The 24,281-nt window shown below is 43.2% G+C and overlaps 1 protein-coding gene across 2 annotated transcripts in view; it reads right to left on the bottom strand.

Moving 5' to 3' along the window:
* The window catches only part of Mcad (Medium-chain acyl-CoA dehydrogenase), a 192,333-nt gene that overhangs the window by 164,177 nt on the left and 3,875 nt on the right, over positions 1–24,281 (bottom strand). For both annotated transcript variants that reach the window (XM_075677417.1, XM_075677416.1), the window contains exons 2-3: positions 11,236–11,332; positions 1,032–1,129 (exon numbers count right to left, since the gene is read on the bottom strand). In XM_075677417.1, coding sequence (XP_075533532.1) covers positions 1,032–1,129; positions 11,236–11,332 — 195 coding nt within the window. The remainder of the gene's footprint in view (positions 1–1,031; positions 1,130–11,235; positions 11,333–24,281) is intronic.

The raw sequence follows: 24,281 nt of genomic DNA, 5'->3' as shown, positions 1-24,281 counted from the left end.
ACCACTTGAGCAGAAATGGACAGTCCACTAGATTACACAATGGCCCCCAGATGTTATGGTTTCAAATGTTGCTAGATGAGAGGCTGTTTTGGCACTGATGTAAAGCACTTCTTGCACCCTGCACCCTTTTTCACGTGTCTGTCAGCGCTGAAACAAGTTCAGACCTGACTAGATGAGAGACATGCCATTGGAACCTTATTTTAGTGCCAACAGGATGTGGAGTCATGTCATACAGTTTGCCACTGGTATAAACCCTTGCACTCCCCTCGGCATCTCTCTCTTGCAAGGCTGCGCAGAAGGGCAAAGACTCTTTAGGGCTCGCAGAACAAAATCAAATAGTCCTGTATATAACTTGTCATGCTCTGGGGATCACAGCGAGCCCCACTGCCTTTGCTCTAGCAACTGAATAAACCAGGAGGCCAGCAGATGGCAGCACAAGAGTACAGGAACCATGATCAACTATATAATTTAGCAGAAACATGCAAGATGATATTTAATGAAGGCAAAATCTACGAATGGGTGGATGTCCTGATTTTCCCTTTATTAATTATCTCCAATTTGTGGGTTTCCGCAGAACTATTATGCCAAAGATGGTACTTGCAAGAAAATGTTTTCATTTCTTTTAAAGTAGTGCACAGATACAAAAGAAACTTGCACAAGTGTCCCGGAAAGTTTAGCAACTTAAGGAAAAGGTTCTCCTGGTCTGGCGATTGAACCTGGTAACAGTGCCTTGCTGGGACAGTCACTCTAACCAATTAAGCTAACCAAGAGGCTAGCTTCATGATATTGTCAGATGGATGCAAATTGCTTCTTTCAGATATGGGTAGAGAGTGTTTTGTAGTCTAGAGATGTCATAAGCTTCAAACAAGTCACTTGGCTGTATCAGTTAAACCCACTTCAGACCACAGCTGTAAACAAACATTTAGAGAAGCTGTCTCTACCCAAATGCAGCCCTGTGAAGCAATGTGTCAAAGCGTTGATTCATGCAAATGCAACAAAACAAAAAAGGGCAGCCCAGGGGCCATACGTACCTCCCCAGTACGATCATAGTGCGCCGCCTTGGGCAGAATCTCCTCCCGTGCAAATTTGCGTGCCAAGTTCTGATACTCCTTCTGCTCCTCCGACAGCTCTGCACCATAAACACATGCCAGACATTAAACTGTGCAAATAACAATGACTACACCAGCTGTCGAAGCCATGAGACAGACAATAACTTGGCATGAGCAGTCAACAACCAATTATTCAGACACTAATAACTTGAATATGCCTGATTATTCAGACAGCTTAAAGGCACCACCACTGGCCCCGTAGGCATAATGTATAAGGACAAGACTGAAATTCTGAACACCCTACAGGGCACCATTCGTAATTCCTTCTGCCTGCACAACCAAGTGCTCATTCGGATACCAAGTTGAGTTGAGAGAGCAACATTTTTTTTATATGTCGCCGGCATGGTCAATGGTCATGTTGCCGAAGCTGCTCGCGTCTCAAATGGTGACCTAGGACTGCTTCTGGAGTGCACAGCTGGTATCAGACACCCAGACAGCACTCAATAGGACCTTCAGGCGCGGCGGAGGAGCGGATGAAACACATCACTTATCGCTTGACATATCCGCTCTCGTATTCTAGGCACAGTATACCTGGGTTTTCCCACAAGCCCGCATTGATATCAGAAATGAGGCACATTGGTCTTTGTCCACCCCTAATCCGTGAATCCACCAGTGAAACTGACAGCGATGCCAACAGTGAAAGCATGGTCAAAACCACAATCAATGAACCGATGGACATTATGTCAATTGATATACACATGCATAATTGTACATACTTTAACAATCTAAAATTGCACATAATCCTAATCTCCAACAATCCAATGCCATGTAAACATTTCATCTTCGCAGCCTGTGGGGTATGTTTTGCTTCTGGAAATTATCGTGGTTCGAGAGTGCCCTTCGATTACCAAACAGCAATACTTGGCATCATGGAGCTCTCAACTAGAGCTGCGGCTGCCATTTTTTTTTAGTTGCCAGCCGATGTAGATTGGGTGCATGCGCTAATTGTACTTTCTCAGCTATTTGCAGTGATGTGATAAGTTGTTTGCTGGATTGCAGGTGGGTTAAGTTTACTCGCACACTCCTGAAAGTGCGTATACCATACCTGCCAACCTGACGAGATAAAAAAATCGGGAGATTTATTCGCGCCAACGGGGGGGGGGGGGGGGGTTGCATTCACTGTTTCAACTTCCAGGGGGACCGGGTGGAGGGGTTCAAACTCTCAGGCAGTGTTCAATGAGTGCTTTTTCAGGGACCTCCTTGCAGTAGCAGGCTTTGCTCACTTCAAAAATTTGTCCGAGTAGCTTTGCTCAAAACATGGTCCCGACTGACGGCCCTTCACTAGCAGCAGGTGTTGGAGGGTTGTGTTGCACACTGATGAGCGGAATTCAGTCCTAGTTTTTCTCGCTGTGCTAAAATCCTCTCACACTCTGTCTTGCTATGCGGTATCATGAGTAAATAGAGCATCACCTTAGCAACTCGGTGAAACATGTTTTCCAACCATAGACCACTGCATGTCCCACCTGTCTTCATTCATAATGTGCTCTTGAAGACTGTACGCCTGTAGTGTGGCAAACTCAGCTTTGAGAGCATCTAAAGCGTCTTCAGCAGATTCACTGGAATCTCGGGGCAGCAGCTGAGGGAAAATGAATAAAAAAACAAAGACTCGAGAGCGATGCCTCTGAAATAAATTTCAGGTTGGCCAGCTCCGCATTCTTGCGAGTTGCGTTTCAGAGTTGCGTCGACATCCATAACGCTTCGCCTCGTCGCATTTCGGAAACATTTTCCGTAGAAGAGGCCCAACGTGGTCGCTGACACTAAGGGGTAGGTTGTGTTCGACGAGGAATCCCGTAAACAGGCACTCCACACATATGACACTGTCGTCGCAGTTCCGGAAAAAGTTCACTATGTTGTCTTGCTGCTCAGCAGTGCGCCTCAGAAACATGCAGTTTGAAGTCGCCTTTGCCACCGTGTACTGACGTCGCATCCACACATTGTACAAAATGCATAAGGTTCTCCTTTTCTTGATGTCAAAAAGCACAGAAATTCAGAAGTATAACATCGCAAAAACTTCTGCAAATACCTTTTATTGGGCTTTGATAGCGCCATGGCATCAAGCACACGAGGATGGTAACTTTACACGGTGCACCGCATACACACGGCCTAGCCAACACTAATCATACACACAAGCAGCAACGCCTTGCAAGCAGCAGCAACAAGATGCACCATGGAGAAAGGCCTGCATGAAATGCAAGAGCTACCATAGAATAAAGAACAGAGCTACATTGGCTTTGGCTTACTAGGCACCGTAGTCGGCTGCTTAGTCGATGATACCGATGGTGCTAGTGCAGCCGTTGTTGGTGATGCTGACGATCACAATGTGGCTTTAGATTTCGCAGTGCCTGTTTCGCAAAAACCATTATTGCGCGAACAGAGACCACTTTTCGGGAGATATATGACTGTGATCGTACAATCGGAAAGTTCAGTCAAAAATAGGAAGTCTCCCAGGCGAATTAGGAGGGTTGGCAGGTATGGTATACTAACACTGATCTCATTGCCATGATGGTACCACTAGAAATCACACTTTTGGCCCATACTGGTCCTACAACCTATTCCACAGGCCTGTTGATTTGCCTAGGTTGGTGCTGCCACTTTTACTGCTTGGTCTGGCAGACATTACTGCTTTTTTGGTTATCTCAATGCACGACAATGTGCAAGAGGTCAGAACATAAGCAGACCACACTGATTTTTTTAACTCCAGGTGCCTATCTGAAAGCACATTCAACTCTTTTTTGCTGTACAAGTACGGCGCCAATCTTAGGTTTGATGTTTATCTATGTTATGGTTGCATATTCAACACCACTGGTTGTTTAAAGGTGCTGCCATATGTATGGAGTCAGCCAAAGACATTTCAAATTGCATTTCCACTCACCAGCAAGAACAATTCAACTTGTTTACCTGTATACAAAAACGCTAGAATGAGAAGCACGTACAGTTAAACCTCAATATAATGAACTTCAATATAACTAAATTCTCAATACAACGATGTATTTACTTTTTCATAGCCTCTTGTCCTTAGAACACCATGAATTTAGAACCTCAATATAATGAAGTGTGTTTGTATGCGATTTCAATATACCGAAATTTTGCTTCTGCCGCAAAGATTGAATGCCGAGACAATAAATGGAAACTTTCACAGATGCGGATGGTCAACAGATTGAATTATAAGCAGCTGCTTGCAAACACACCTCCCAAATCGGGCATGGCGTGACATGAGCAACCACCAAAGGGGAGCCGCATCATGTTCCTAATTAAGTCGAAGTGTAATAAGATCCTATCGCACCCCACACACTTTGTGCTTTAGGTGTGAAAGAAAGTGTGTGAGGCTGAGACAAGAATGATGGTGGCTTCACGTGTGCCGCCTTCCCGCGCTAGCAAAGGGAAAGAGGGGAGGAGAGCGAGCTCACAGTAACGCAATCAAGCTCCCTTGAGGGGGCACGGAGAGGGGTAAGTTGGCGCACACTTCAATTTCTGACGCACATCTCGGCCGTGGCTGCGCACAAGGCTGTAAGCACAACTGAGCGCATACACAGCCGCGCACCCTTCTTTAGAGGTAATCTGGCGCGTGTGCAAAGAGTGGGCGTGCTAAGATGGCGTGGCACCATGTTAGCTGTCTTCCCGCGCATTTAGTATTGGAGGTTGTGTAACCTCGGGTTTCGGTGACCCGTTGGACCGAGAGGCAGACGAAGCATTCGCTCCCCACTGCCGGCACTGTTCCTGGTAGTGTCGCCCTAGTGCGGGTGACGCTATCAGCCGCGGGGGCAGAGTGTACAAGAAAGCGTGGCTGGTTTCAGTTAATTTGTACTGCCCAACTGAAGAGATTGTCGACGTACGTGGCATGAAAGTGTATCATTCCTCACTGACTCCCAAATTTATCAAAATGAATTGTTTTCTGATTCAAATTTGCTTTTTTCGATTGCCCGATAATTCCGAAAATTCTGCAGCCCCTTTCTATGTGAGAAAATCGATCGGCGACTGTACTTATTCACACAGAAGGTCGAATTTCAATACAACGAAATTCCGATATAACGAAGCGATTTGCCAATTTTGCCGACTTTGTTATATAGAGGTTTAACTGTATAATATACCCAAGGTAGGATAAACTACACCAGGTTAGCCAAACGGCCGCTGACGCAGACGCCCCTGTGGGGTTACTGATTTATCCTTTTCTCGGGTACTGCATTTCGCCTGCTAACAAATTAAAGTTATCACTCAGTGCAAGACGCGCCTGCATGTTTGTAACTTACTCAAATGTTATCGTTGATTCTATCTGCTGTGTACGTTCTCACTGAACCTTGTGTAATCAAACTGCATGCAAGACACGAATTGTGGAGTACTTTCTGGAAGGCATGCGGGCACCATCGATTAATTAAGCTGGAACCATTGACAAGTCATGTATAAAAGCCAATGCACTTGACTCGCAGATCAGATTTTCAACTATCGCCGACTGTGCTCGCGCTATCATTGTGCTTTGAGTAACCTGTTTTCTGGGCACAGGCTCGCCCAATAAAGAGTTAGTTTCATAATTCACATTTTTTTGCTACTGTGTTTTTCAATGTCACTAAAGCATGACAGACTCAGTAGTTCACTATACACGGACTCGCCCTTAAAAAATGCCCAAAGCTTAACTGTACTGAAGATGGCATCAGCAATTACAATTCGGCAGCACTTCGGTCCTAAAACCAGATTTCCCGTGTCATTCTTGTTCCCAAAGCTCCCACACCCAGCTGCAATTTTCTGTTGGAAACATTTATCTAAAGAATGAAATGCAGCATCTCATAGCTCTTTGAAAACGGTGTCTGGTTGTGATGACCTGTAATTTTTAAGCTGCAAGCACAGTGACCATTTTTTATTTGAGAGCTTGCGATATATTGTACTACCAGCAGGACCTGACTTTATTCTCATATCTGCCAACATGAATATTTGGAAATTCGTAAAACTATCGCGGCGGGGGTGGGGGGTGCGACAACACTTTCTTTTTTTCTTTTTTTTTAGGGATTTGCCTTTCTCAACAAGCTTACTCATGCTTTCACAACCGCAAGCAAAATCCGTGTCTTGGAGAGTAAAGAGCAAAAACTGCACTGGGACACAATTTATTTTTGCAATGATATTGCTGTTGCAGACTTTGCCTGCTTCAGAAACTTCTCCGTGTAGGTTTTTTCAAAGCAAGTACCACTAAGGTGCCCCTTGAACACCAGCAGACTTTCGAGCGTTTTCTCACACACCGATGAGCGAAACTCCATTCGAGTTTTGTTCACAGTGCTGAATATTCTCTCACATTCAACATTGCTGTCAGGAATGGAGAGAATACCCAGCATAACCACTGAAATTCTGTGGAACCTGATAATCTGTCGACACTTCAAACGCTTCCTAATTGCGACAACTGCACGTTGCACCTTGGCTCATCCAATATGTCGGCTGGAACCTGATATGCTTGCAAGTTGGCAAACTCGACTTCAAGTGCGTCGATTGCTTCTTCTTTTGATTTGCCACTCTGCTAGGGTAGGATAACAGGGAACGCCATAATAAAATGATGTACGTTGTTCCAGAGCTTGTACTTGAGCAACTTCAGCCACCTTGAGATTGAAGCCTTCTAGCGGGAATTTGTGGCGAATGTAATTGCATGCTGCCGTTAAGTACAGATGTACAAGAGAGAAGAACTGCTCTCTCTCAATGCAGCTCAGTTTCTCAACCACAGAGTAGGTTGTGCTGCCAATGACTATGTCTTCATCACCTTTCTGGTTCTCTGCAGCTCTACAGTCAACTTGCAGCAACGACTGACATGCCTTGACAACACCTAGGCGCACGACTCTAGTCAGGAGATACTTGAAAAGACGGTTCAAGAGGCTCCTAAGTACATGAATCTGAGGAGCCTGTGCCTGAAGAAGGCAGTTTGCCTTCTCAAAAAGCGGTGTAACATTTTGGAGAAAAAGACAGCGTGCCCTGTTTAGCTCTGACAACAAAAAATAAAGCAGGCACTCCTCACAGGTCACGTGGCTGGCTTCCCCAGAATCCTCGTTATGAAGTTTCAGTTTTTTTTGCTTGAAGTCCAGAATGAGCTCCTTTCCTCTTTCATGAGAGTTCATCGCCATAAGTGCTTTTTTTTCCAAGCCCTGCAGCAGTCTTGTGAAGATGTGTAGCAGACTTTGGGGTTTGTGAGGAAGTCTTCAGAATTTGGTATGACTCCAAAAACAAGCTCTGCTTGTTGCACTGCTTTGTTTCAGATTTTAAAAAAAGCTGAGTAGTGGTTTCCACTGGTCAAGCAGCCTCTTCAAACGCTTTCCCAACGACAGCTAACGTGTCGGCAAATGCTTCAACATCTTTCTGACTTTGGTGTCATGCATTTCTTCGAGCTTTTCTCTGCGTAAAAAAAAAGATGTCAACCAAAGCCTCATGAACCGTAACAGGAAGACATGAAGCTCCTTTTAGGCGGCCAAGTTGATGAGATGGCACGGCCATCCAACCCCTATCAAACCTGGTTGAGCCTCTCTCAATACAGTAGAAACACTTTTTCTTGCTGATCATGACATTGGCATTGTCAAAACACACAGCCAACAGGTTTCCAACAGGCAAATTCTGGGACTTCATCTCATCCAGAACTAGATTTTCAATCTTGTGACCCATCGCTTCCCCTTGGATTGTCCCAAGGCAAGGAAGGCGGCTTTTGACTACTTGTTTCTTTAACGAAATATGTCGCAACAATAGGATAAAGCTGCGTATCCCTATTGTTACGGCCATCCACAGCGATCAAAAATACTTGCTCTTTTAGAGCATCCAGCAAAGGAGTCTCCGCATTGGCAGCCATTTCCCACAAACAATTGACGTCGTCTTTGTTTGTCTACAGGCGTAGCATTTCACTTCTTCGCACATGGGGAACATCTTCCGGAAAAGCAGTCTGGCATGATTGCTGACACTCAGCGGGATGTTGTATTCAATTAAAAACGTTGTAAAAAGGCGTTTTGCACGAATCACACCGAGGTCGTTGTCGCTGCATATTAAAGTTGCTAGGCTTGGCTGGCTGTCCGTGGCTCGCACGTATCCCTGAAGCTTTCTTGAAGCGATGCGGACCTTGATGTCAGACTTGCCACCATGTGAGATGTTCACACCGCAGGCACACGTGGTGCAGAATCCGAACTTCTCCCTTTTCTTCGACGACACAAAGCACGGAAATTCTGCCTTGTACGATTTCAAAAACACTTGGAAGTACTGTCGGGGCTTCGAGCCCGCCATTGCACTGTGAAGCTGCTACAGGCTCACTGCGTCTAATGCGGCAGCTAGTCACACAAAAGGCAAGGCCAACACTGCAGTGACTGAAGTCCAAACCTGCGCGCCCGCGCGAACAAAGGCAACAGCATGGCAACAGGTTTGCAGAGGTGCTATCGGCACTATCGAACTTTGGATATGGATTCGTTACCCCTCTAGTAGACGACAAAAGTCACTACAACCTTGCAGCTGCTGATAATGATACCACACATGTGTATTGCCCTCTCATGGCGGCGCAAGGTACCAGGGTGTGGTTTTACTGCATTTTCATGTTTTTTTTTTTTTTGCAAATAAAATGTTTTTCGTAAAATTTCAAGCAAGATTCGTAAAATCGTAATACTGCTCGAAATTCGTACATTTTATGGAAAATTCGGAAGAGTTCGCAGGTATGGTATTCTACACAAGAAAGTGGTGCGTTCCAGTTGGCCGAAAGGGTAAACTAGAGAAACTACTGCGGCATGACTCCATTCTGCGAAGATCTCGGACATCGTGGTCTCGGCATTACAACTGTGTGTCAGCAACACAAGAGCTGTAAAATTACATTGCCACTTCAGGTGGAAAGAAAATGTGATGTTCGAAAGGTAGAATGTAACCACGAACAGTTATCAGCAAATGGCAATGCGTAAACGAAGCCCTGCTAAACCGTTATCTCCACATAACGAAGTACTACTGCCGATACTTTGCAACATTTTGTAGCGGCAGTGCGTGGCGCAGCACCCCAACTTGGGTCACATGCGACAGTGACAACGCTTGAGCAGCAGCTGTTCCCCTGGCTGAAGGATGGTCGTTCCAAATCGTTGAAATTGGTTTAATGTGCGAGATGCCGCACACACAATCCGAAATCTGTGTGTGGTGGTCGTTTGCTCATCTTAAGGCCACATCATTGTAGCAGTTGGAGTGGGGCATGTGCTGCTATGTGCCCAGATTAGTTGCTGCCTTGGCACTTCGCGTTCCCCCTCTTTTCACCATGATCAGGTGTGAGACGTTCGTTGCAGCAGTATGGAGGTTTAATAGCATTCCTTATATCTGGAAGCAGTTTCAATAGGCAGGGTTGGAAAATCATAAATGCACTGAAATGTGGTCATTATAAGCAATAGATTAATATATCTTGGATCATTATAAGTAGGATCAACTGCATTGGTTTAGAAATCGGACTACGTACAATTTGAATTTGTGACAGGATCGTTCCATGCCAAGTGTCAAAGACGTACCCTTCCACCATCTCCAATTGTCTCCTAAAAAATTACACCTGCTTTACTGTCTTCTGTGGAGTACTTCCCCTAAAATATTTGCAGAAACACTTTTGTCGTCATGCAATGCGCTTTCAAAATTTGAAGATGTCCATGGAACATGGTGCCACAAGAAAGTTATTCTAAATGTTGCTTTGCTCTGTAGTGCAGCACAATCATGCCTGTAGAAGGTACAAACATTTGTCTTCAATATGTAGCTGTGTTTATGGGTAACTTTGGTAGATTCCTTCAGAGACCCAAATTTTCATACAATTCTTCCAAAATGACAAACTACTAAAGTAGAGTCTCTGTAAATGCAAATCATTTAAACAGAATTACACCTTAAATGGAACAACATCCTCTAAATTGGTTGGTTTTCTATTTGGGTAAGCAAAAAAACTTCCTTTAATCGAAAGTCACATTTTTGCAACTTTCTCTTGAACCAGAGAATTAAGAACGAAAGGATCTTTTTCAGAAAAAGGCTGGATTTGAAATCTATCTTTTGCGACACCCGCCTGACAGCCATCCTTAAAAAGTGGTGGCAACAACTCCAAGGCAACATTTTGAGATTTTTTATGCATAGCATGTACAGGCCTGGACAGCTTTTTTTTAGACCTTAACAACACACACCACACAAGAGAGTACAATGGGACAGAGTGCCTTTGTGGCACTGACACTCGCTCTATAGACAATCAAAATTTTGGAAGCCTTAGAGGGTGCCGTTCTCCCCCGGCAGGAGCGCGTTATTTGGCCAGCGACTGGGGCAGTAAGAGCTGTTGATACGTTTTACTGATACAATAGAGTTTTGATACGTCGCCAGAGCCTCCTTGAAACTCTAACTAGCAAAGCCTAGTCAATACTGCGGCCATTTACTGCGCCCAAACCATGGGACACACTAGATGTTACATTCACTTCTGAATTTGTATTTGTTTTACTGGTCTGTCCAAGTGCTGCATGTTTCTTGTACCAATAAATTTGTATCTTCTGAAAAAACATGACAAACACACCAAAATGCCAGTTAACGTTCACTTTCATGCCCGAGTGCACTTAAATTACACACAGCCACACAATGTGCCATTCTACAATATCATGAGCTGGTGGGCTGCAATATTCAGCAAATATATTTTTGTCACACAGCCACATCAAAACCTTACGAAACTGTGTCATTTGTAGATAACTGGCTTCAAATAAAATACTTTACATTAGAAGCTCACAGCGAACTAGTCAATTTATTACAATAGTTTGTCATTAAAGCTTTATCAGTTTGTTCCTACCAGACATCAAACTAAATAGAAATCTGCACCAGCCTCTGCTAAATTTAAGAAACCTTTCGAAATTAAGAATTAAAAAGAAAGGAGGGTATACCTAACATCAAAAACAAACAAAGTTAACAGAAGTCTGCAGATATCTTGCAAATTAGTGCTACGATTGTGCATACATGTAAAAGAATTACATTTTTATGAGAATCAACATGTGCATTAATTAAGTGTGTTCTGAGAAAGTTATGAAACATTTATTTCAGCTGAATTGCTATCAACCGTAACAGAACCGCTAATGGAAATGTTAAAGCAGCACCCCAAACCAGACTGAGATGTAATGGACACAATAAATCACAGACACTGTCTGGCTCTCACCGAAACAATATCCAGAGTGGCCTGCCTTGGATGCAGCAGCAGCTGCCTCGGTTGACAGTGCACGATGCTGCTGGATGGACCTGAGTGCCCGCAGTGCCTGCACGTTATGCAATCGTTGGAAGGCTGTGCAAAGCGTGCACATCCCCTTCACACAAGCTAACGACTTGCCAAGAGGTTTGGCGTGGCAGAGCAATGGCGCTGAATAAACTTGGCTAAACACACACTGACTTCATGCCGAAGCTCTCCTAGCGTCAATCCCCCTTCCCTTCGCACCCACATTCAGTAAATCTCACAGACTGTCACCGTCCTTTTAACTAGAATATCAGCAACATCCATTGCACTGCACCTTCTTGCAGTCTCCTAGCATTACACCCATCATTTACAGCTTAGCTTCTTTTAAAGCTTCATCATTATCTTTGATGTTTCAGCTCCTCCATTGCTTGATAATACAGGTAGGCTACAATGATTACATGTTTCTCCAGAATATTGGCAAGCTGGCGGTCACAAGTTTGCAGCACCTGCCATAGGCTCCGAAACCCTTTTTCGTCTGTCTGAAAATTTACTTCTCACTAACCCAGGTGACTGCTCGGGCAGGATAAATGTATTATGTAACAGCATTAGGAGCCTAGCATTAGTAGCCTGACCACCAATGAAAAACTTTTGCTCTCTTGCCAGGCTTAGCATTCTGCATATTATCCTTAAACTTATCCTTAGACTATGCTGTTCAAGGTGTGGTTAGCTTGCCCAAGGCTTTCAGATTTAAATGCACTAAGACAAACAAATTTCATTTTTTACTTTAACTTTTATTGATAAATATCAAAGTACATAGTCACAATAATACACAGGAAAGAGGTCCGAAAGTAAACACTGCAAGCAGGACTTCCTACAAACAAATATTCATAACCGTATTTTCCGGTGTATAAGACACACTTACTTTAGCTTGGTCGGCATGATCAAACGTTTACGCAGGGCGCTAAATTTCCGCAAACACATTTTTATGAGCTGTAAATTCTACCAGAATAAACTTTGATCCACCGCTCAAGGAGCAGGAAACCGAAATTTATCTTACTTCACCTGAAGTCACTCAAGGCCTCCGACATACTGTCAAAAGGTTTAGCCACTTTGGGCAGCACCATCAGTGGGCTACCGCCACAGCCTCTGAATAACTGGTATGAGACGTAAGCATCTTGAAACATGTCGGTGGTGTTGCCTCTGCAGCGTGGCATGCTCAGGCTGAACACACACAACAATCGCATCACGCATCACAGCCACTATCGTTGTGCTTGACTATTATACTTCTACTTCTGGGCATAGGTTCACCCAATAAAAGGCTAGTTTCATGGTTCACAGTTTTGCTACTGTGTTCTTCATCGTCACTACTCTCCAGCATATCATTAAAGCTTATTTCTTTCTCTCATCATCACTACAATGTGACATCTGGTGGAGGTGCTTTTGCATTCATGTACCAGATGCCCCCATCAAACCCACACCTGAAGACAACACCAGCCTTGCCCCAGACCATTGAGCAAGCCGCAGGCTTCATAACCTGACCCCAGAGCAGACTTATAGCTGAAACGACCAGGAAGGTTGTGGCCAAGTCGACTACCACCATTACTGACCAAGCATCACTTGCAGCCATTGAGCCAGCCCTGGGAACCACCTATCTTCCGCAGAGCTTCATCCAACAATGCAGAAGCCTGGCTCGAGACATTCAAAAGGGTTTCAGCCTTCAACAACTGGAAATCTGTGGGGGTCTCATATCTCACAGGAGTACTGACTACTGCAGGCTGCATCAGCTGTTGCCTTTCGTACTCTAGTGTGCCACTGCGCGTGCACTCAGGCCACAAAAGGGGGCTACCGAGCGTTACGCACACAAGAAAACACAGTATTGCCCCGAGTTAGCAGGAACCATCTCCAGTGGCACCCAACACTGCACAAATGTTAGGTCCCGGGCCAGTGCGGGAATCAAAGGGTTCCGGCGCCAAGGGCAAAAATACAGACAGAAACGCCGCTAGCACGTCACTGCGGAAGCTATGGCTTTTGCACACAAACAATTCCCAGCATCAAACTTTCTAAACCACTACTGGGAACTTTGTTTTTGTATACCTCCATTGTCTGTGGTGTCCCTACTTTTCTGCCACGAAACCTCCAAACACATATGTTTACTTTCCAGCTGCTACCTCTGAACTCAAAGGATTCAAGAATGCCGGAGGAGACTTAACCGACAGCTGGGTAGATATCTTCACATTCTAATAAAACCTGTTTCATCCATTCCCTAGCTTTACCGCAGCAAGCACATGGTTCTTCTTCCTTGGTGTACCTTGCATTATAACCATGCATTCTAAGGCATCCTGACCTTGCTTCGAAAAGTAGGGAGCTTAATTTTGAGTTATCATTAATTGTTTCTTTGCAGATTTCATTTTTTCTCTCTTATGTAGTTACTCATAGCCGGTTTCTTTTCTACTGCCACCACCGATGAGATTGTCTCAGCCTCTCTGACATTGCGTTTGATGTTCTTTGTTGCCATGTTGCTTACTATACCGCTCGCATACTTGCTATTAAGCTTCCTAGTTCTTTTCCTCCACTGTGAGTCAATGTTTTTCCTGTACAAATACCTGAATACTCCCGCAGCCCATTTACTTTCTTTCATATTCTTCAGTCCCAGTGGCATACCAACTGTTTCTTGAGTATATATATATATATATATATATATATATATATATATATATATATATATATATATATATATATATATATATACCTATTTTTCAATCGCACATGGTGAACTATAGAGGCCTGAAAAATTATTTGAAATTAAATTTATTTCTTGCAACTATATGCAATCTCAAGATGATACAGGAACAAAAGGCAATGAGGGCTTCACAGAGGTCCTCAATCCCAGTAGCAGCAGTACAGCACAAATCAAAAAATGCACATTTGCTACAATTTTAATAATTGAGGAAATAATTGTACTTGGTGTTTAAGTCTGCAACATAAATGTATCGATAGTTCAGGTAATAGTAGTGTCGAGGTTACACGCAACAGAGTGCAATCCACACAAATTACAATATATACAAGCAAAAAAGACAGCAGCTCTGTGTGACCTTGGAGAATTACAGCCCCATTTCCAGCGAAGCTGTTTCTTTCGAACAGTTGCAATAAAAGTTTCAGTTGCTTTTAATTATATCGCATACTTTAAAATGTTGCTAGTACATATATATGACTTCCGTTTGAAAACTTGCCCGCATGTAATGCTTTGGAACACTTCTTGTTGGAAATTTTTGAAAAGCTAGTTATTCATCAACACACATTTCTTCGCCATAACATTTACCATGGTGCCCTCCCTGCCTCTCTGTACCTCCTCCTCACCCACTCACTTTCCGCTAGATTTGGTATCAGTTGAGTTCACAGTTGAGTTCAATTCTTGGTTCGCAAAACACAGTGATAAAGCTCCAGATCACTTGCATGCATAATTTACGGTAAATCTAATAATTACTCCCCTGTTTTTGAAGTTTACCTACATACTGCCCATAAGGTTCCCTTTATTTTTGACAAATATAAACAAAATGTCTTGTTTAGTTCACCGATGACATCGATCAAACCAAGTCGAAACGTGATACGACGGCTGAAGATAGGGAAAGAAAAACGACAGTAATTATGTGCAACGCTTCTAACTGGACCAAGAACGTAAAAATTTCATTGTACATTGCACTTACCATGACTCCCCTCTCCTTTCCACAAAATATAAACCTGCTGTAACCTACAGCTATTTCAGGACACTGAGAAGCATAGCTGATAGCAGCCATATCGAACGCTTGAACACTTGAATAAGACATTTTTTACAAAGGCTGTGTTTCATCTAACCGCGTTTAACTTCACACTGAGCGTTTTCATAGTGTACCATCAATTTTCGTTAAATTTAGTCTTCGTGGCTTTAGTAGTTCTGCAAGGGCAGTGGGCTCAATTCTTCCCTGCTCATTAGACACACTGAAACGCTCTGGAGTGCATGCATACATAATTTATTGAGAAAGCCCCAATTACCCATCTATTGTTAACTTCACCTACACACCACCAATTAACTTGTCCTTACAGTCACCAAACATAAGGAAGCTGCCTCCTTTAGCTTAGTGAGGACACCAGATGAAACTAATATATCACACATAAAAAAGTAAAAAGAAGAAGATAAGAGTTCAATTATTATTCATAACGCTTCTAAATAAGCCAGGAACGTTAAAACTATGTGATACATTGCACTTAAAATGCTGCCTATTCCTTCAAAGTATAATTGAAACACGGAGTTCACTTGGGACATGGGAAACCTAGATAATACTTTCACACACTTGCTTAAAATTTTATTTAACGCTGCATTTGATCCACATGCATTTACCATCACACATAAACTTGGCATATTGTTCCCCTTATGTTTGCAAAATTCGACCTCAGTTGTAGCTGTATTATGTTAGTGCAAAACAGATCAACAATGCTATGGAGCACTTGCATACGCATTCTACTGGAAAGTATGCATTTAACACACTCATTTGGAATGCTGCCTACACATTGGCCATATCATGCCCCTAATTTTGCCCAGATATAAATAAGATGCCTTGTTTAGCTCACCGAGGACACTGGAGAAACAAACTAAGAATCTCCTATGACGCACGAAAGCACGTGGAAAAACGGGGCCTTAGTAATTATCTACAACACTTTCATTTAAAGCAAGAAAATGAAAGTTTCGCAATGCATTGCATTTAAAATGCTCTCTATTTCCACAGAATTTCAAGTTTTTTGTGCTGTTGTTTTAGGAGTCGGGGAAACATTTCGATCAGCGGCAGTATGACACCCTGGGACGCTTCAATGGAAAAATTTCCATTAAAGCTTAATGAACCAACACAGAATAAACATACCGGTTGTTTCAGCAAAAACTTTCGAATTTATAAAAAAATTGTCTGTGGCAGATAGCACAATTCTATTCCATGAGGTGGTCAGAGACGGGCAATACTTGCACATAAAATTGAAATGCATAAACGACTAATCGCCAAAAATTTACTAATTAAGTTTTTTTTTACTAATTACCTTGTGGCACCTCGTGCAATTTACAATTTTTAGCCAGGGAGTTCAAAAGATGGATCCGCTTGGAACAAATTCTCAGGATGACACCAGTTTTGAGATATTAATTCCCGAACCTTGTGGTGAAATGCATTGGCGTTCCAGTTACTTTTATGCTTCAATGCATAAAACATTTTGTAAAGTGGAATGACAGTGCATTTTTACCAGAAGTATGACGGTGCATATCTCATAAATGGCATCATCTGCACAATTCTTTTCTAGTGGATATGTCTCGCAGTCTTTCCCACTAGAATTTGTAAATTGATATATGTGCCATAAGCCAATTAATTAAAAACTTAATTAGTGAATTTTTGGTAATTATTTCCTTGTGTTATTTCAATTTTTTTGCGCAAGTAATGTTTGCCTCTTCGAGTGGACCAGCTCATGGACTAGAATAGTGCTATCTGCCACTGGCAATTTAAAAATTTTTTTTGAAGTGTTCGCTGAACACCCTGTAAGTTGCTCATCGCTCAAAACATTCTTTCGTACTTCGAATCAACATAAACACCGTGCCCAGCATATCTTACCGGGGATACCAGGGCAAAACAACTAGATGCCATGTATAATGCAGAAAAATTGGGAAAAAGTAACTATTCAGTAACTGTTTTCAGAGCACACAAGCAACCTACACAACGCCAATTTTCAATACACGTCACCAGAAAGTGGCCCTCATTTTTTCAAAATGCGAAATATCTGCTGTTCTTGTTCTTGCCGTTAAACAATAGTGTAGCTCCTATTTAGAAACAGCCTGAAAATGAGATCATCAAGGTCAGAAGTGACACATGTTTTTAGAAAAAAAGTTCAAGTCAGTGTTCTATTGGTATTTAAATGGCTCTGCACATTCGACCAAGGTCATTTTCACGAGCATATCTGCGATAAATTGGGATCACACAATGGAGCTCAACAGTTATACCTGTATGAGGTTTGAAAATATTTTTGATGGTGATAAGATACTGAGACTCCAACGCTGTGTAGGCTACCTCTGGACAGATTAAATAGTTCCAGCATTTGATAATCCAATTATGTGATGCCATAAGGCCCACCAGTCATTGGGTACAGCTGATTATAATACTTTATCCGGACCTCCCCTCACCTGCAGGTTAAGTGTAGCAAGCTGACTGCTTTCAAATACAGATATAGTGGTTCCAAGAAAACTGGGCATGATGCAAGTTGCCCAAAGTGACATTTGTTACGGTGGGAACTGCACAGCGTCAGGCGTTCTCCGAGCGTGTAGGGCGAATCTCGTGTGTAGTCCGCTACAGGGTGTCCCGAGAAGGCAAAGCAGGGGAGGCATAGTAAAGAAAAGCATTACTTATGTTGCCACTCTATTAAGAAAAAAAAGTTTAGGTTCATCCGTGGTTTGGTTGGACTTTCGAGCGTGCAGTCAATGACAATGGGGGGGGGGGGGGGGGGCAAGTGCCCTCTTTGCACCTCGGTAGATATGCCTATGCTCAGTCCCTCCTCGAAATTAATTTTACTCTGAGCTTCCCTCACTTCAAAACTTGTCCAGCCCAATCACCCTGCACAGCTTCATTTGTAGTCCTCCCGTGAGTGCCCAATGCGAAGCGTCCCGCTGACATTTGGTCACCATCGAGTCCTGATTGTAGCCCTGACTTCAAGCAAACTGCATTTCTAAATGTAAGTCAGGGAACCACTACACCTTTCCACACACACCATGTGCCTATTGTATCCCCATAGAGCTCTAAGTTTCATTATGGCCACATTTCTCTTCCCCTTTGCTATTATTTTTTCCTGTGTTTCCATATATCTATTGCCTTCGTTTATTCATATACCAAAGTATATATATTCATATATTCTTTTAATCTAGATATTTACTGGCCCTGTATCGACACTGTCTGTTCAGTGTTTTCACTGAATGCTACCAGCACCCAATTCCTTATCGCTCAATTTCAGACTTAAATTCTCACCTTCCTGTAAACAGACATTAGCCAGACATTGTATATCACTATGCTTATTAGCAAGCAACACAATGTCGTCCACATAAAACAAATCTGGAAGCTGCTGCCCAACAATTGTGGCCGTCTGTCTGTATGACAGATTAAACCCTATATTAATTCCTTCCAGTGCCCTTTCCATCCTTACCACATACAGTGCTCACAGAATGAAACCCGTCAATTTAGGGCTAACTAATGCGCATACTATCGTTTCCACAGGCTGCAGTTCGTGTCACATCGATGTAATTTTGGCGCATACACTTACATCAGAGTCCGCATCACCTTTGATAACCAGATCCTTAGCAACATGACATCCCGAGTACTTTGCACATATTCAGGGTCCTACTAAATGCTCCCTATCGCCTTTCAATCCGTGAGCACTGTACTTTAGTGATATCAACTCTCTCCTCACTCCTCCTTCCTTACCATTCACATTGGTGGAACAGCCATTTCACCTTTCGGTGCAGGTCCTGGTGCAGGCAAAAAACCGATTTGGCTCAGCAGTAAGCACTTTTGGCGCAGGGTTCAACGCAGATGTGCTTACCATATATCACGCAAACGTTAACTGATGTAGTCGATATGTCATGGAGACGAGTTTGTGCGAGGCTTACCCTGATAAGCACATCGGTAAAGGATGCGACACTACTCCACACCGTGACTCACAAAAGGCACTACAGCCGGGTTCATCGGTACAGCACAGAGAAGACACCATAGACAGATAGTCGACAAACGCGTGTGTATTAACCCAAGATGCAACACAGTGTGACCATCATGGCCTGTGGGCAAAAGCTCACCACAAGACCGATCAATTATGTGAGCCTGCACTGAACACGACATCATGCAATCTACTCGTTTCACATAAAAACATATGTGCAAAAGAAAGGAATCTGTATTAGCTCCTGCGTGGTTCCTGTGCTTTGCACTTTTCCTTGCGGGCATCGACAAAGAGCTATCCAAGGTGTTTGACGGAGGCAAAGTTCTCAAGGTTTTTAGGTATGTTGATGATTTTTTAAATTTTACTGACGAAACGACCTCCCATGACTTACTCACATACTGTGCAGGGCATTTTATGTGATTTTAAACAGTAACGCAAAGGTCTACATTTAACTTTTGAACTAGGCAACAATAACAGCTTGCAGTTTTTAAGATATTGACACAACCCTTACTGACAAAGGTTCCTGCTGGATGTACCGACCCGGTGTATGCAAGGAATTGTTCCTGTATGAGTCTACACACTCCCAGACTGCTAAATGTGCGATTGCCACTATGTGCCTTGAATCCGCCCTTAAAAAATCCTGTCATAAGGCACACGAAAGCTATGACAAACAGATTTTGAAGTTGAGGAAGGCTGGCTTTCCTTGTTTAGTTTTGAGCACAGTTTTGGAGGCTTTGTTGAAAAAGGTAAAAAAAGAAAGAAAAAGAAGCAGTGAGGAAGGTCAAACATTGGAAAAGAAAGCTAAACCAGTGGTGATACCGTATTCTCACAAAGTGGCGCATAATCTTACACACGTCGCCGTAAAATACAAAATTCCTGTGTTCTTTTTCCGCGCCCCGAAAACTTGCTACCTTGTGCCGCCTGATTGGATCTGATGACTCTGAGAAAGTAGAGTGTTCTATTAAACATACAGACCCTTTTGTGAAGCGTGAAAGGGTCATATACAGCATACCACTGAAGTGTAGGAAAGAGTGTATCAGCCAAACTGGCCGATGTATTAATGAATGCCTGCGGGAGCACAAGCTTTCACTGAAAAATGGTTATGGATCAAATTTGCCGCTTCTTTGCAAGGTCTGCGGGAATGAAAATAAGCAAGTATGTGAAATGATACAACAATCATGTTTAAAAGCAAAGATACTGTGGAACATGAACTGTTAGAGGCCAACCAGATTAAGAAAAGAGCCTGTGTCAGCACCCCGTCTCTGAATATTTATTTTCTTTTTTAACGTAGGGTAGGACATAAGGAATAACAAGAGCTTGGTGGCGCAACCAACCACCCCATTCCCGAGGAGATGCTCACAGCATCCGTCCATCCATCCATCCGAGAGGCGCAGACGCGCACTCAGTGCGCCCCAATGTTAGGTATTGAGAGAATAAATATTACAGGAAAGTTCAGAAGCTTTCACAACGGGGTTGAAACAAAAAGTCTTGGTCCGATTTAGCCTGGACATACCGAGTAAGATCAAGGTCTATCTTAGGTGAAGAGGACACCTTGTGCTAAACGTGACCTTTTTTTAATGCGTAGACTGGATTGCACCATCACGTGCAAGTAACGGCACTTCTGAGATGACGTACTGCAAAGTGTGCAAGTGCAACCGGAGAGGCCACACATGCAATACGTTAAAGTGCACATGGCAAGGCAGACGCACATAGATAATGCAAATAAAGCTGCAAATAAAAATCACTATATTTGGCTACAGTGATTTTTGCTCTTTTTTGTGTCTGGCTACATTTGGGCTCAATTTCTTTAGCTTTGGGCTATGCCGCCTCGTCCGACCTGGCAACACTGCTTCGGATGCTGTCTACCATTTTGTCAGCTGCTAGTTATTGTAGATACCGTATTTACTCGCATAATGATCATACTTTTTTGTCAAAAAAATTGACGCAAATTCAGGGGTGCGAGCAACACGCAGGTTAAACTTTCTGCGAAAAGAACTAAAAAATTTTTTCATCTTGCGCTTGCTGCGGGATGACAACAGGTCAACAAACAGGCGGCTGCTGCTATGGTGTAGTGGAATGGGGTAGTGTGTCATCCGTACAGCAAAACAATGGGAGAACCGGGGATGCTTCTGCGATGACACCACCAATAGGGCACTGCGATCGACTGGGATGCCTAGCACGCAAAATTTAAACATGTGGTGCAATACTTTTTGCATTTATGAACTAAAATGCTCTCAAAACAATTGGAATTAATATAATTCACAAAAAAAGAAACACTACAAACTGTTAGGATACATCAAAACAGCATCTAAGCTTACATGTTTCCAACCACAGACGAAGCAGTATTCCCAATCGTCTGCTCAGCGCTTCGGTTGTAGAAGACAAACAAACACTCGCCTACTCGTTCCGTTTGGTGAGCCCGCATATGTTTTTAGCATTTTAAAACACACGATGATAAGAAGCCCGGAAGGAGCACCTGCACTGTGCCTGGTGGGTTGCATGAGATTCCTTTCATGTTGCATAAGCCAGAAAGGTGGTCGCCATGTTTCACTGAAGAAAACAAACAAGCAAATGCGCGCACACACACACAGACACACACACACAAAGATATTTAGAAATCCAACGCTTCCCATGCACATAAAGAATGTGCGAACACAGTAGGAAAAACCACAGCAAGCAATCAGCGAGCTCTGTATGTACTTGCATGACCTCTGCGACAACCATAACTACCAATCCCGAAGGCCCTTTGTTGCACCAATATTTTTCCTTTTGCCAGAATTGACTCCAAGCTGCAGCGATATGTGCCGCTGTAGTAGACCGGCGTGCTCCAGCACCCCCAGCCGTCATCGCAAAAAGAGGCACGTTTTCACTACCGGACAACACACTGTCCTATTCCAGTACACCATACTGCCGCTGTAACAATAAGTGCGGGACACCGAAACAAAAATGGCAGCCAGCGGAGCAAACCGAATGCGCCAAGAGCGATTTTTTTTTCTTCTCGTGAGAACATTACGTGCATTGAAACAGTTTCTTCCGTATCAGTAATAAAAAATATCATTAATATTGGCAAGTTCGCGGCAATAACGTAGCCATGTCCACTTTGAGGGGACAGAAACAGAGATGGGCGCGCTTTGCTGCCAGTGGCATAGAAACACATGGCAGACATGCTGCAAAAACTGCGGCATTTGTCTTCACTACTATTCTAATATGGCACGTTTCCGCTAAGGGTGGGCGAACATGTTAGCTTCGGCGTATGAATAGGGTACGCTTCTAACGTATCAGTGTAAACGTGGCTACTATCGTTTCCGCTCACGATTTGTTGCGTACCCAAGTGTGCAGACGAGAGGAATCGAAAGGCGCCTTTTTTGTTGTTGACAACCATTATAAAGCCTACAAATAATGAAGCCAAGGCAAGTTTGGTTGTAGCTTTTTTTTTTTATCATTATGCAAGTAAGTACGGTACCCTGTCAATATACTTCCTACTTTTACACCCGTAACAATATTTTAAACAAATTGTTAGTCCCTTCTGGCCCAAAGGAATGCCTTCAGAGTTATGCCAACATGGGAGATGAATATTCAAGTATATCTAGAAACTTGGTCCGGTTGGCGTAGCATAGTTCAGATTTTACTGAAAGAGCACTTGGACAAAGCACAAGGAAAAAGACTCATTGTACAGTTTATTTTCACTTCTGAAAATAACATTCCCTTCTTTCCCAGGCTTCTGCACAATCAAGCGCAAGCCTATGGCAACAGTCATCAGAAAGCTGACTGGCAGAAGCAGCTGCACCGACGGCTGTGCAGTGTCTGCCCACAAGGAACCGTGTGTGCCTTGGCGCCTTGAAAACGAGAATGTACAAATTGTCGCAGCTACTTGGCAGTGGAGGCAGCGAGCAGAGCGAACGCTTATCCGTGCTTCTTTCCCAGGATGGAAATATAGCATTTGATTTGCAATTTATTGCTGCCTCTGGTGCCTGGTGTTGTTGAAACATATTGCTATTCAATACAAGCCCTGTCCTGACCATCGGAGGCAAATCAGCTGACTTTAAGAGTGAGATGTGAAAGGAGATTTTATTTTAGATAACTAAAAAAATGGGCTTGAGTACTTGAAGAAAGATGTCAGAATCTTCAGATTATGCCAAGTTGAAGGAAACACCGTGCTCAAAACAAGGAATCAGCAAATGGCACGCGAGCTCGAGGAGCTAAAAAGCACGGTAAAAGAAAGCTCAATGCGCATTACCCCTCAAGATTAGTACTCCAGGAACAAAAACTTGGAAGTTAAAGGAATCGCACAAGAAACAAACGAGGACCTTGCCATCATGCTCCATAAGGTTGGGGATGCATTGGGAAAATAAATCGCGGAACATGATGTTGTGATAAGCCACCATATTCCTGGATATGGAAATAGCGCCAGTGCTGATAGTCAATGCACTACAGCTAGCAGAGATCCTGTGCTCAAGGACGAACTCTGATGCGAGTCCAAGCATTGTGGTGGCTTTAAAAAATCACACAAAGCGAGATGCAGCGCTTGGAAAGGCACGAAAGACAAGGGTTGGAACAGATGAGCTAAGCTTATCCATGAAGAAACCAGCCTTTGTTAATGATCATTTATGCCCACAAGTGAAGAAATTGCTTGCAATGACAATAGAGGAAATAAGAGAAATTAACTGGCATTTCACATGGATGAAGGGCGGAAAAGTATGCACAAGGTAGAAACTGAGCAGTCCCACCCTATCTAGATAACCTGTGAAGCTGACTTGGGAAAGATGTGTGATGCATGCTCAGGGTGTCTACCAAGCTGACATTTCCAAATTCCCCGAGTTTTCCAGGTTTTCCCGGAGCACTTTTGCTAAATTCCCTGAATGAGCCAGAACTTTGTTTTATGTTAAGACAGGCTGACACCATGTTGCCCAATGCTGTCACTTTATAGTAAGCATGCTGAAACAAAAAAATGACTTAATCCAGTTTGAATAGTCAGGAGTAATATCTAGTTTATTTAAAAAGAAAACAGAAGGAAGATGTTAGTAATATGCGCAGAAAAAAAATGGTAAAACCCATTCCAAATTGAGTCGAACATTTTCAAATACGAATGAAAAGGAGATGCATACGTAAGCAAATATTTTTGAATATGAGCTATTTCTATCAACTGATAGCAAGCTCATCGGTATGAGGCCTGAACTTTGTCACAACTAAGATTCTCTCTGCAGCCAGCAAGTCAACCTCAACTGTCCTGACATACCCTCAGCCCGTACACGACATCTCAGTGTTGGTTTTCATTGCTTTAAAGAGTTTATTTTGGTTTGGATGAGGGACACCTGTATCTCAGCGTCAGC

The sequence above is a fragment of the Dermacentor variabilis genome, unplaced genomic scaffold (genome assembly GCF_050947875.1).
Source record: "Dermacentor variabilis isolate Ectoservices unplaced genomic scaffold, ASM5094787v1 scaffold_13, whole genome shotgun sequence".
Taxonomy (NCBI): domain Eukaryota; kingdom Metazoa; phylum Arthropoda; class Arachnida; order Ixodida; family Ixodidae; genus Dermacentor; species Dermacentor variabilis.
This window is presented reverse-complemented; position numbering and strand designations above follow the sequence as displayed.